Source organism: Euleptes europaea, chromosome 17 (genome assembly GCF_029931775.1).
Source record: "Euleptes europaea isolate rEulEur1 chromosome 17, rEulEur1.hap1, whole genome shotgun sequence".
NCBI lineage: Eukaryota > Metazoa > Chordata > Lepidosauria > Squamata > Sphaerodactylidae > Euleptes > Euleptes europaea.
This window is the reverse complement of record NC_079328.1, coordinates 46,697,705-46,711,915: the sequence shown is the minus strand read 5'-3', so window position 1 is coordinate 46,711,915 and position 14,211 is coordinate 46,697,705. Positions and strand designations below refer to the sequence as shown.

At 46.6% G+C, this 14,211-nt stretch overlaps 1 protein-coding gene across 1 annotated transcript in view; it reads right to left on the bottom strand.

Moving 5' to 3' along the window:
* Positions 1 to 3,811: 3,811 nt before the first annotated feature.
* The window catches only part of CDH13 (cadherin 13), a 638,997-nt gene continuing 628,597 nt past the window's right edge, over positions 3,812 to 14,211 (bottom strand). The window contains exons 12-13 of the mRNA XM_056862383.1: positions 8,123 to 8,353; positions 3,812 to 4,080 (exon numbers count right to left, since the gene is read on the bottom strand). Of these exons, the coding sequence (XP_056718361.1) occupies positions 3,812 to 4,080; positions 8,123 to 8,353 (500 nt within the window). The remainder of the gene's footprint in view (positions 4,081 to 8,122; positions 8,354 to 14,211) is intronic.

Genomic DNA, 14,211 nt, shown 5'->3' with positions numbered 1-14,211 from the left:
GTGACCTTTGCGGCTAATCGAAAAGCGGCCAACGAACAGCTTCATTCGGGGGGTATCGCGACTCTGAATACTGAAATCCCACTGAAGACAAGGAGATAAATTGGGTGAGATAACAAATGGATAAACTTGAGAGGACAAAATTGTGATTTTCGGTGGCCTCCCTGCCAGTGGAGGAATAGCCAAAATTTGTCAAGTAAATTATCTTCTGTGAATTATTGGCCGTTTTTAGCAACAGGCTGTTTTAAAACAATTCGGAAAATGACTCTGCAGTCACACGTCTGACATTAATAAGCCGCCCAGAAAAGAAACACAGTCTATTACAAACCAGTAATTTAGCTCTGTCAAAACGAGGGAATATTAAACATTTCTCCCCCCTGAATATACTCCATAGAAGGCTTCGAGGTTTAATCTTCTCAATGCTGTTTTCACCTCTGAAGAATGGGAGGGGAAGAAAAGCACTGAGCTGTCACTGTACTTCCAAAAGATGAACTACTCGTGGAGTGGGAAAACATCTTTCACATTTATTCATTGTTTATATTTCTCACATATATCTAATGGCTTAGATCCAGATTTGTCCTTTGATAGAGGAACAGTAATGCAAGCCGGGGTGGTGGTGGTGATGGTGGTGGTGGTGGTGTCGTCTGATTGCTGGTGAGACCCCCTTCTTCCACTCCCTGCCCCAGGATGTGGTGATGGCTGCCAACTTGGAAGGCTTTAAGAGGGGAGCGGACATGTCCATGGAGGAGAGGGCTATCCATGGTTACTAGTCAAAATGGATACTAGTGATGATGCACAACTATTCTGTCTAGGACCAGAGGAGCAGGCCTATTATACTAGGTGCTGTGGAACACAGGCAGGTTATTGCTGCTGCAGTCATCTTTTTTGTGGGCTTCCTGGAGGCACCTGGTTGGCCGCAGTGTAAACAGACTGCTGGACTTGATGGGCCTTGGTTGATCCAGCTTGGCTTTTCTTATGTTCTTATGAGGATAGGGCTATCCATGGCTACTAGTCAAAATGGATACTAGTCATGGCACACTACTATTCTCTCCAGCATCAGAGGAGCATGCTTATTAAATTAGGTGCTCTGGAACACAGGCAGGATGGTGCTGCTGCAGTCGTCTTGTTTGTGGGCTTCCTGGAGGCTCCTGGTTGGCCACTGTGTGCACAGACTGCTGGACTTGATGGGCCTTGGTCTGATCCAGCAGGGCCTTTCTTATGTTCTTATGTTGTTATGTTCACTGCAGACCTCCATGCCATTGGGGACCCACCAGAACAACTTTCAGGGGACAAAAGGGATTGCAGTAGAATAGGGGAGGGAGGACAGATCTCTTCTGCTAGCACAACTCTGCTCATGATTCTTTGTACCTAACTTTTGGGGCAAAGCCTGAGGAGGGCGGGGTTTGGGGAGGGGAGGGACTTCAATGCCATAGAGTCCCATGGCCAAAGCGGCCATTTTTTCCAGGTGAACTGATCTCTATTGGCTGGAGATCAGTTGTAACAGAAGGAGATCTCCAGCTAGTACCTGGAGGATTGTAACCTTGCTGTGAGATAACAGGCCCTGCTGGTGGGCTTTAGGGAGGCTTTGATTAGTCTCTGTTAGAAAATGCATCCTAGTCTAGATGAACCTTCTGTCTGATTTAGCCAGGCTCATCTGAAGAATTCTGCTGGTCTTGCCGCAGCACATTCAAATAATCTAATTAAGGCAAGGTTTAATGGTTTATGTATTCAGGATTTGTGGACCAGGAGGGAAATGAAACTATCTAGCCTCTCTGGCCTTGAGGTTCATTGCTGAAATAGGGGAAAGGACTCGGAGGCAGAGAGTTGGGTTGCCGGGCGGGGGGGGAAGAACCAGTAGGGGTTGACATTTCACTGGAAGGCTGGAGAAAATTAATAGATGGTTAAATACGAGGATAACTTTGCGGCTTGTTTGCAATCACCGCCTGCATGATTCGCCATCCCCCTGCACACCTGAGGCCTTTCACACTTAGTTTGACAAATTAATTTCAATGCAGAGTCCACAAAACTCATTTAATCTCTGCGCATCGAGCTTAGTCTTTGCCGCCTCACTTCGCGGAGGGTTAATGGAGTATTTTACTTAGGGCTGCTGCAGTCAAACTTGGTAGTTTACAAAGCACCCCAGAAATAAAGAGCAAGTCCACAGTGCTTAGCCTGAGTTGGAAAAAAAAGTACCAAGTGACTGTTCATAGATAGCTCTTTTCAAAATAACATGAAGAAGGAGAGTTGTTTTTTATACCCAATTTTCTCTACCTTTAAGCAGTCTCAAAGTGGCTTACAATCACCTTCCCTTCCCCTCCCACAATAGGCACCTTGTGAGGTAGGTGGGGCTGAGAGAGTTCGGAGAGAACTGTGACTAACCCAAGGTCACCCAGTGGGCTTCACGTATAGGAGTGGAAAAACCAACTGGTTCACCAGATTAGAGTGCGGCGAAGTGCAATTTAGAATCATAGAGTTGGAAGGGACCACCAGGGTCATCTTGTCCTACCCCCTGCACAATGCAGGAAATTCACAACTATGTCCCCCACCCCCCACACACACACCCAGTGACCCCTGCTCCATGCCCAGAAGATGGCAAAAAAAAACAAAACAGAAACAAAAACCCAACCCTCCAAGATCCCTGGCCTATTTGGCCTGGAGGAAAATTGCTTCCTGACCCCAAAGCGGCGACTGGCACTACCCTGGGCATACAAGAAAGGGCCACAAGAGCCAAACACTGACACAACCCTTCCTGCCCTCTCTCTCTGCCTAAATTTGATCCTGGGGACAGATCATTTTCACATCACTGGTGTAGTTGGAATACATTTCTTCCCTTGCTGGAGAGATAGTCAGTCCATATGCTCAGCAACAATCTTTCAGAACTATTAAAATCCATTGACAACATTCATTAAAAAACACACACTATCACATATCATTTGGGTGACTTCCTGAACAGGCGTATCTATGAGGCTTAGATAATAATTGCCCCATTTAGATGATAATGCCAAGATGTTTTGTTCTGGCAAGAGACTCCCGTAGGGGCCGTAGTCATACGGACAAGCTCGCGCCTCGTGTCGCCTATCCTGGGCTCCAGATTGTCGAACATACACATGCAGACACAAAACTTGGCTCGAGATAGCAAAAGCACTCACTTGAAGGAGGGGTTTACCTCCGAGGCAGAAGCGCCTCGTAAAGCGCAAGCACCGAGAAAGGAGCTGGAGACGGAAGGGAGCTTTTTTTTTTTTTTTGCCAAAATAAAATATTCCAACCCATAACTTTGCCGCGAGCGATCAGGCTATTTCATCTGTTCAACGCTCATTAAGGATCTCGTAGTTTTTAATGGCATTGTCGTCATTGATTATTCTGATAAATATTTGGACTACAGAAGATATTGTGCGGGAGTTAATGATGGTTTTAAAATAAAACACCTCTGTGTGGAATCGAGCACCCCAGATGTGAAGCTGGCAAGTTCTGGCAACTGCAGCAGCTCTAGCGCTAAACTAAGCAGCTCCGGCGCTAAACCCCTCTCCTCCATGCACATGTCCACTCCCCTCTTAAAGCCTTCCAAGATGTCAGCGTTATACTGATATACTGGCAGGCTGGGTGTGTGTGGCTCAGTGGTGTGAAGCCGAGGTATCTCACATCACCTACCCCTTAGGTAGAGGTCTTTCCCATCACCTGTGACCTGGTCATTTTAAGTAGAGATACCGAGGACTGAACCTGGGACCTTCTGCGTGCTAAGCAGATGCTCTACCGCTGAGCCATAGCTTCTCCCCTTCAAAGGCTTGGAGACACAAGTCTAGCAAATTGCGCGACATTAAAACATAAAGCCAAATAGGGGGGGGGGAGGAGGAGGGAACAACTTACTGTATAAACTGAAGAGCGAAATGAAGATTAGGGCCATGCTGACGTGAAGGGTGGAGGATGAGCTGCAGTCCGGTTTGCTGTATTTTGTGCAGGAGCACACCTGCATTTTTAGTTCTATATTGTTAGTGAGAGGAGGCGTCCCCGAATCCGTCACTGAGATGGGGATATTGTAGTGGGACTTCTTCAAGTTCTGAGGCAAGATGACCTGGGCGTGGGTATCTGACAGAAATCGAGAAGGAACAGTTAGGGTGGTGGAGGCTTATGAAGCAGGAGTCAGCCCATAAGTAGCATACGACAATCCCCCCCGTGGGAATCAGAGAGGAAAATGGCACCTTCATATACAAACAAGGTTGCCAGGCAGCAAAGCATCATCGTGTTACTGGTGATGTGGGATGCTCTGGTATTTGGGCAAAACGCTATGGTAAAAATGACTTCTACTGTGCCCAAATACCAGAGCGCCCCCCTCGTCACCAGTGACATGATGACATCACTTCTGGTACGCACTGGAAGTGACGTTGCCAGCATGATGGTAAGTCCCTTCCGCACCCTTTCCTGGTTTCCAGGCAACCTTGGCAATCCTAGGTACCAATTAAAAAAGATGGATTTTAAGGATCCACCGTACAAGGACAGAACCTAATCTCTGATTTTGAACATGCCATCCTTCAATTGTCAGCAGTGATAGCTGTTGATTGAAATCATAGAGATCACAGAGTTGGAAGGGGCCATAGAGGCCATCTAGTCCAACCCCCTGCTTAAGGCAGGATCAGCCTAGACCATCCCTGACAAGTGCTTGTCCAGCCTCGGCTTAAAGACTGCCAGTGAGGGGGAGCTCACCACCTCCCCAGGTAGGTGATCCCACTGTCGAACAACTCTTACTGTAAAAAACGTTTTCCTGATATCCAGTCGGTACCTTTCCGCCCTCAATTTAAACCCATTATTGCGAGTCCTCTCCTCTGCTGCCAACAGGAACAGCTCCCTGCCCTCCTCTAAGTGACAGCCCTTCAAATACTTAAAGAGAGCAATCCTGTCCACCCCCCCCCAACCTCCTCTTCTCCAGACTAATCAAACATGGAGTCTTCAAGAAACCCAGAAACACGTTGAAAATATGTGGCCAGGAAGACTTCTCCTCCCTGAATGTGGGTAATCGCTTTTCAAAAGACATCAAAGGAAGCGGCCGTCTCCTTATCTCGGAGTGATGAATTCTGCAATTTAATTCTCTGTGTCCACGGCATGTTCTTCCTGCCCGCCCTGACTCCCATCTCCATTTTATTCTCACCGCAACCTAATGAGGCTGAGACGGTTGGCAAGGATTACTGCGGACAGCATTCTGAGTAGGGTTGCCAACCTCCAGGTACTAGCTGGAGATCTCCCGCTGTTACAAGTAATCTCCAGCCGATCGAGATCAGTTCACCTGGAGAAAATGGCTGCTTCGGCAATTGGACTCTATGGCATTGAAGTACCTCCCCTCCCCACACCCTGCCCTCCTCAGGCTCCGCCCCCAAAACCTCCATGTATTTCCCCATCCGGAACTGGCAACCTAAATTCTGAGTTTTTGAGGGTCAGGGAGAGACCTGCCTTTCCTTGGGCTTCTGGTTTGGGGCTTTGCTATGTGACCAGGGACATGGGAAACTGTGGCAGGGAACTTTGCCAGCGTATCTCATCTGCGACATGAATTTTGCACCCTACAAATCTGGGTTCCTCCCCACCCCTTAACAAACTGCTTTAAAAAATCAGTGTAAGAAAACCATTTCTGAACCATTTCTAAAAGTTTGTAAAGCAGGGGTGTCAACATAAGGCCTGGGGGCAGGATGCAGGATGCAGCCCCTTGAGAGCTATTATAAGGCCAGTGACCCAGCCGAGGCAGCCACTCCCCACCCCTCTCCTGAGGTGTCAATTATCAAAGACTGTTAATGTTTTAAGAACATTTGTGTTTTAATTTTTAAAAAGGTAAAAAATAATATAATTAATTGGCTTTGCCTGTGTCTTCTATAAAGTTTGTATCTCCGGTACCTGGCATTAAATTTTATGGTACCCATGGCCCGGCCCGACCAAGTGACATTTGTGTCATATCCGGCCCTCGTAACAAATGAGTTTGACACCCCTAGGGTTGCCAGCTCCGGGTTGGGAAATACCTAGAGATTTTTGGGGTGGAACCTGTAGAGACGAGGGTTTGGGGAGGGGAGGGACTTCAATGCCATAGAGTCCAATTGTCAAAGTGGCCATGTTCTCCAGGTGAACTGAAGAAGAAAAAGAAGAGTTGGTTTTATTATGCAGGCTTTCTCTACCACTTAAGGAAGAATCAAACTGGCTTGCAATCACCTTCCCTTCCCCCACAACAGGCACCCTGTGAGGTAGGTGGGGCTGAGAGAGCTCTAAGAGAGCTGCGACTAGCCCAAGGTCACCCAGCTGGCTTCGTGTGGAGGAGTGGGGAAACAAATCCTGCTCACCAGATTAGCCTCCGCCGCTCATGTGGAGGAGTGGGGAATCAAACCCGGTTCTCCAGATCAGAGTCCACAGCTCCAAACCACCACTCTTAACCATTACACTATGCTGGCTCTCATGCTGTAGAGGTTTACATGGGTTTAAATTGCAGGTGAAAAACTACCAGCTGGAGAAGTTGTAATAACGAGAGATCTCCAGCTACTACCTGGAGGTTGGCAACCCTAGACGCCCCTGCTGTAAAGGCTAGAACATCCATGTTTGCAGGCATAATTAAGCAGGTAGAGAAACCTGTTTGGCAGGTGCCTGACAAGTTTTGTCCACAACTTTCACTTCGACTAGAAACCAGCAGCGCTGCTCGCCACCCCATTGCCTGGAATTACATCAACACACCCAGCGGCCTCTGTTTCCCAAGGCACTTTTTTTTGCCCACTGAAGAAGCGGCATATCCTCATTCACGCCAATGACGGTGGATTTGATGCCCTGGGTGCCTTTGAAATCCTTGCTGCCCTTCAGGGGATCCTCAATAGAAATCAGTCTGCTTCGGTTTTCTTTGAGTAATTGAATTTGCGGACAGCTTTCCGTTGGAGAAAATCTGCAACTCCATCAAGGAAACTCTGGCCAGCCTTTCGGTGTGATGGCCGGGGGGCGAGGCTTTCAACCTTCTTATCGTCTCAATGCTTTCCCCCACGACGCAGATGCTACTGGAAGGCCTGCAGATGCTCCATCGACACCTTGGTCAACTTTCAAATGAACCTCGGTTGCTTTTTCACAAACAAAGCGGCAGACTTGAGTGAAGTAGGAAACCGGCACATCTTCAACAAGGTTCTACAGCTGTTGGTCCTTTTTTTGCTCTGAAGCAAAATATGAATCCCAGAAGGAACCAAAGCAAAGGGTTTTGTTTTTTTAATGAGGGGAAGGCTTTGAAATAAAGTTTGCTCTGCTCTGGTGCATGGTACTGTTATTCTTGGCTGGCAACCCCTTCTGTTCCATTGGCCCCAATTCAGAAACACTCGTTGACAGGCATGACAGAGATTGCATGAACAAATGCCCTGTGGATTGACAGCTCTGTTTCAACACACAAGGAAGTCCTTGGCCATTTATGCAGGCTGTTTCCTCGCGGTCACCCCGCCGACTACTTCAGGGCTTTGCTTTGATTATGCTTGCATTTTGAACACACGAAGCTGCATTATACTAAATCAGACCCTGGGTCCATCAAAGTCAGTATTGTCTACTCAGACTGGCAGTGGCTCTCCAGGGTCTCAGGCAGGGGTCTTTCACATCACCTACCTGCCTGGTCCTTTTAACTGGAGGTGCTGGGGATTGAACCTAGGACCTTCTGCATGTCGAGCAGATACTCTACCACTGAGCCACAGCCCCTCCCCATCAGAGGTCGCCTCGCTCTCCCTGTGCATTTCCGCGCATTTCCCCCGTGTTTTCTGGATGCTGGCTAAGCATGAATCCAGAAAATGCTGGCAAAACAGGCCAAAATGTGGGGGGAGAGTGTGGCGACCTCTGACAGTCGGAAAATGCAAGCCTAATCAGCCCTGAAGTAGTCAGCGGGGTGACCGCGAAGAAACAGCCAGGCATAAATGGCCCTTGTGTTTTCTGGGGAGCAACATGAGAACTTTGTATCACACGTGTGATGGGAGTTTCGTCCCTCCCAGAGGAAAACCGGCACTTTTCTGTTTGTGACTACACCAAAAAGGGAGAAGTGGATTATAATATATAAAAAATATTGGATCATAGTTGGGGATGGGAAAAGGGTGAGAGGAAAGGGGAAGAAAAATTGTAACACATCAGCTATGTCTAATGGGCTTACTGTTAACTCTGGTGATTTTCCATACTTTCTCCTGACCAGACTGTTTGCTCAGCTCGAATTTGAAGGGCTCCGTGTTGGGGCGGAGATCCTTATCGACGGCTCCGAGGATGACCTTCACGTCTTTCTGATCTTCACAGACCATGGCCACCATGGGATAAATGCTGGGGGCGTTGTCGTTGACGTCCTCCAAGGTGATCTGCAGCGTCCCAGTACCTGTGGCTGGAGGGCTACCTACGGGAAAAGTAACGGACATTTACGAATGGATCGTTACAGGTGCAATATGTAGCTGTTACGGATATTTACATCGAACAGTTCGATCCTGCCTCTTAGCGATAATGTTCTTGAGGCAGCTTCTAAATAAAGAATTGAAGGCAATAAAATGATTGTGAAAGGAGTCAAAAGCAGGTGGCGCGATGAGGAGAACAATAAAACATCAGCAAAACCATCATTACATCCAGAAGCAATAAAACCATCCCAAACTTGCAACATGCAGCCTAAAAAAAAGCTAATTAAGAAATGCAGGGAACACCATAAAATAAATGACTGAACAAATGAGGGGGTGGGGAGAGAAGAAAAGCACTCATATACTCAAGAGGAAACCCAAACAAATAAGCCCTCATAAATGAACAAAAAGTCAAAGATTTCCGTGATGTTTTCATCTAGCAACTCAAACCTAGAGTTGCCAGGTCTGGGTGGGGAAATTGTTGGAGATGTTGGGGGTGGAGCTTGGGGAGGGTGGGGTTTGAGGAAGGGAGGGGCCTCAGTGGGGCATAATGCCACCTTCCAAAGAGACCACCTTCCAAAGAAGCCATTTTCTCCAGGGGAACAGACCTCTGCTGTCTGGAGACCAGTTATAATTCTGGGAGATCTCCAGCTCTCACCTGGAGGCTGGCAACCTTAAGCCTGGCTCAGATATTTATTTGTTTGGTTTTTTTGGAAGAGAACTCCATAACTGAGGTGCTTCTGCAGAGACAGCCCTGGATATGAATATGACATGCACACCTTAGTTTCAGGTGTGTAGCCATGTTTGTTTGCAACAGAAGAGCAAAATTCAGTCCAGTAGCATCTTAAAGACTGACAAGATTTCCAGAGTATAAGCTTATACTCTGGAAATTGGTCTTTAGGGTGCTACTGGACTTTAAGGTGCTACTGGACTTGAATCTTGTTTTTCATCCATGGATCGTAAATGTTGTAGCTTCTGCTGATGAACACGTAAGATTTTTGGATTTCATCTGTGGGGGGGGGGGGTTTCCACAACAGAACAGCATGATTTCAACTACCACCATAATTCCTATATTGGGCAAAGGAAATCAGTTGAGGCAACCCACCCTCACCCCCTATCCAAATTTGACCCACACAAGAGTAATTTCCGTATCTATTTTACTATAAAAATAGGGTCAGGATTGGATAGAAAGCTAATGGGAATTCCATTCTCCAGTGCGGCTGACTCAGAATCCGCCCAACCTAGTAGAGTGAGTCTTGGAAGCATCTGCCGATCCTTGTCTCTAGATCATTAAACTTACATGCCTGCAAACTCAGTTCTGTATATACCCAAGAGAGGGAATGCATAATTAAGCGGAATGGTGTCGAATGAGCTCCTCTACACAATACATGGTGTGCTATCTTCAGGCATCCGGCAACATACTCTAGGCCTGTGCCAGGAGACAGCCAGGTAGGAGGAAGGAGGGGGTAGCTAATACACCATCTAGTCACCACAACCTTTTAACCTCCTGTCTGAAAGGGAGCCCCAGGGGGTGCTGCTGGAAGCAATTTGGATGTAGTCATCTGTCTTCTGGGAGCGGAGCTGAGACCTGCACCTCATTCCACTTCAGTCAACAAATAGATGACAAGCGGTAATGAGTTCCCATCACTTTCCCGAGTTGATCCCATGACCTTACACACAGGTGAAAAGTGTGATTTCTCATTACTTTTCTCTTTGGCCATACGTGTTCTCCATGGCAGCTGCTTGCAAAATAAAAACACGTGTCATTTCCATCAATCCCACCAATCACGCCATCTCGGGGGGGGGGGAAGTATTTTGATTTTAGAGTTTTGTTTGATTTTAGAGTTGAAGAAGAAGAGTTGGCTTTTCTATGCTGACTTTCTCTGCCACTTAAGGAAGAATCAAACTGGCTTACAATCACCTTCCCTTCCCCTCCCCACAACAGACACCCTGAGAGGTAGGTGGGGCTGAGAGAGATCTAAGAGAGCTGTGATGAGCCCAAGGTCACCCAGGCTTCGTGTGGAGGAACGGGGAATCAAACCCGGTTCACCAGAGTAGCATCCGCCACTCATGTGGAGGAGTGGGGAATCAAACCCGGTTCACCAGATTAGCCTCCGCCGCTCATGTGGAGGAGTGGGGGAATCAAACTCGGTTCTCCAGATCAGAGTCCACAGCTCCAAACCACCACTCTCAACCACTACACCACACTGGCTCTCTTTTGCACACATTTCCAGTACAGTTACAGTCATTTCTGCATTTCTTTTTCTTCTGCTTGTGAATGTTTAAATCCACGTTAATCATGCATACCACCATGGCTGTCTCCTAGTTCAAATTAATATTCTTCTGCATGGTCACAAACCTGGATCCATGCATGAACGGAAAACAAAATGACAGCTTGTTGCATGGGCAACCATAATAACAAAGAATTCTAGGAAAGAAAGGCAATCACTGTGTAGGTCAAACTACCTTCTGAAAGCAAAAAACGCAAACACGATTCTAGGCCAGTGTATTGGGCAGCCATGCAAAATTCACGCTGCCACTTTCTGAACCAACACAACTACTGATACTCTCTAGTGGCTTGGAGTGGAACACTAACAGCGTTTTGAGTTAGCATGTTTCTGAAACAGAGAATTTTATTGTGGGCCCTAAGCAACTTGCATTGTTTTCCTCTCCTCCATTTTATCCTCACAACCACCCTGTGAGGTAGGTTAGACCAAGGTCACCCAGTGAGCTTCCATAGCAGAGTGGGGATTCGAACCGGGGCTCCCAGGTCCTAGTCCAACACACTAACCACTGCACTGATAAGGCTTTTGAAGATTGGTCTATTTAAGATTATTTACATTTATTTAAGGTTATTATTGTATATCCCCCCACATGAATAAAAGTAAAGATTCCCCTTTAGTTAGATGAACTTAAGTGGTACTCAAAATTATCAGCTTGAATAACATGCTTATATAATTAATGGGGCGTCCCCTGGGTAACCCCCAAACTACCTATACAGGGCTACTCCTGGAGATTTGGGGGGGGTGGAGCCTAAGGACACCCCTAGGGTTGCCAGCTCCGGGTTGGGAAATACCTAGAGATTTTTGGGGTGGAGCCTGAGGAGGGTGGGGTTTGGAGAGGGGAGGGACTTCAACGCCATAGCGTCTAGTTGCCAAAGCGGCTATTTTCTCTGGGAGAACTGATTTCTGTCGCCTGGAGATCAGTTGTAATAGCGGGATATCTCCAGCCACCACCTGGAGGTTGGCACCCTGCTACTCCACCCTGCTACTCCACTGTTAGACATGGTGATAGTCCCCACCATTACATAAAACCAGGAAGAAAGATCTCAGAACCTTGCAAGGAAAATCCCCACACTTTGAATTGGCTCTTTAAACGGAAGAAGTAAAGAAAACCACCAGTTGGGAACAGATCTCTCTGCCTGAGACCCTGGACAGCTGCTGCCAGTCTGAGTAGACAATACTGACTTTGATGGACCAAGGGTCTGATTCAGTAGAAGGCAGCTTCATATGTGTTCATGTGTTCAAGTAAACAAGAAATGAAAACCGTATCTGGATCCAACAAAACAAGGCCGTAGGGTTGTTAATTTCAAAAAAGACATATTTTAATATAAGATAAAGAGGACACAGCACAAAACATTATCAGCCCAGTGTGGAAATAATATACTCTGAATTAAAGATAGTGTTTTAATTAAGCATATGAAAGGCTGACTCTTGTGATCATATTTCAAATATTCAAATGTCTTTTCATCCATTCTACTCTCTGACTTGGCTGAATAATATATCAAGAACAAAAAGAAACGTATGGGAGCCGTTTTGAAAATTCAATTAGCCTGGCAAAAGTGAAAAAATAATTTCTTTTTCATTAAAAGGAAGTCAACCCTTACCCTTGTGATGGGGTGGGGGGAGAGCTAGAGTGGGAGAAAAAGTGAAGAAGTCCCAAAATCTCACAATTTCCCCTTTGTTATGTATTTGTGTCTGTAGCCTCATCACTGGGACATTTTCCCCCTTCCCAACATTTTATATTTTATTAGGTTGTAGTTCCTCTAGTAGAAAGCAAAAAGAGAGTGAGAATTTCACTGATGTAGCTAGACTAGGGGTTGCCAACTCTGAGTTGGGAAATACCTGTAGAATTTGGGGATGGAGCCTGAGGAGGGGAGGGTTTGGGGAATGGAGGGACTTTAGTGGGGTATAATGAGGGTTGCCAGCCTCCAGGTACTAGCTGGAGATCTCCTGTCGACAGAGATCAGTTCACCTGGAGAAAATAGCCATTTTGGCAATTGGACTCTACGGCATTGAAGTCCCTCCCTTCCCCAAACCCCACCCTCCTCAGGCTCTGCCCCAAAAAACTCCCGCCGGTGGTGAAAAGGGACCTGGCAACCCTAGGTATAATGCCATAGAGTCCACCTTCCAAAGCAGCCATTTTTCTCCAGGTGAATTGATCTCTGTCATCTGGAGATCAGTTGTAATAGCGAGAGATCTCCAGCCAAGGGTTGCTAGGTCCCCCCTCTCCTCCGGCGGGAGATTTGGGGGCAGGGATTGCATGTGTGCGCCTCAAGCAATATGATTGTGTCACTTCTGGTTTACTTCCGGAAGCACCACAGCACAAAGGGATAATTTACCACTCAAACCCCCATTTGAGTGGTAAATCGTCCCGTAATGCTGCAGCCTTTCCAGAAGTAAACCAGACAGGACGGGATCGTGTAGCTTGCGGCCGTGCACGCAAGCGATCCTTGCTGTCAGCCAGCAGATGGATTTCAAGCCACCAGGCAACCCTACTCCAGCCACCACCAGCGTGTGGGTCAGGACCCAAAAGTGGTCCGTGTAGCCTTTGAAAGTGGGTTGCATGCCAGCCCGCTTTAATGTCCAGCCCTTACCTTTCCACTGTTCTCTTTTGTATTTTGGAATCCAAGATCTGACCTTGGAAACAGTATCTTCTATGTCATACATTAGTTGGTATTTTTTCTTCTTCACTGCATACACGTGTTGACCAAATGAAACCTGTCCTGATGTAGAAAATTGTCCCTTGTACATTCTGGTGACTTGTTCCGCCATGTTGATTCTTTATAACCGATTATGCAAAATATACCCACATTTCCAGAGGAAAAAAACAAGCAAATGTCAAGGTCATAAACTGAAGCCGGTTAACAACTTTGCTGTGAGAAATACATCAAAATAGAAGCTGGAAATATATGGTCCCAGTCAGGGCTGAATTAACCGCTAAGCTAAGTATGCTCCAGCCAAATTAGTCATTCTGTCTCTGTATACAAAATGGATGGTGCAAATGGCAACCAACTAAATAGCTTTTTTTTAAAAACAACCGCAAGATTTATTAAATATACAGAGGAAAGGTTAATCAAGTTGACGAGAAGAGGAAGTGAAATGGTTTCTTAAGGAAAGCGGAGATTTTCTTGTCAGGTAACATTGAGATCTGTCATCCAATTAAAAAAAAATCTTTGCCGATTAAATGTATGTGTTTTCATCGGTTAATCAATTAACTGGGTAAATATGCACTGGACAAAAAGCAATCATTGTTTGGGAAGCAGCGTCCTCCCCTTCAGGTGGGGAAGGTGGCATAGTATAGCCAGCTCTTGTCATATCTCGGAAGCTAAGCAGGGTCGGTACTTGGATGGGGAGACCACCAAGAAAGACTCTGCAGAAGAAAGCAAAGGCAAACCACCTCTGCTTCTCACATGTTCTGAAAAAAGAAGAAGAAGAGTTGGTTTGTATATGCCAACTTTCTCTATCACTTAAGGGAGACTCAAACCAGCTTACAATCACCTTCCCTTCCCCTCCCCACATCAGACACCCTGTGAGGTAGGTGGGGCTGAGAGAGCTCTAGGAGAACTGTGACTAGTCCAAGGTCA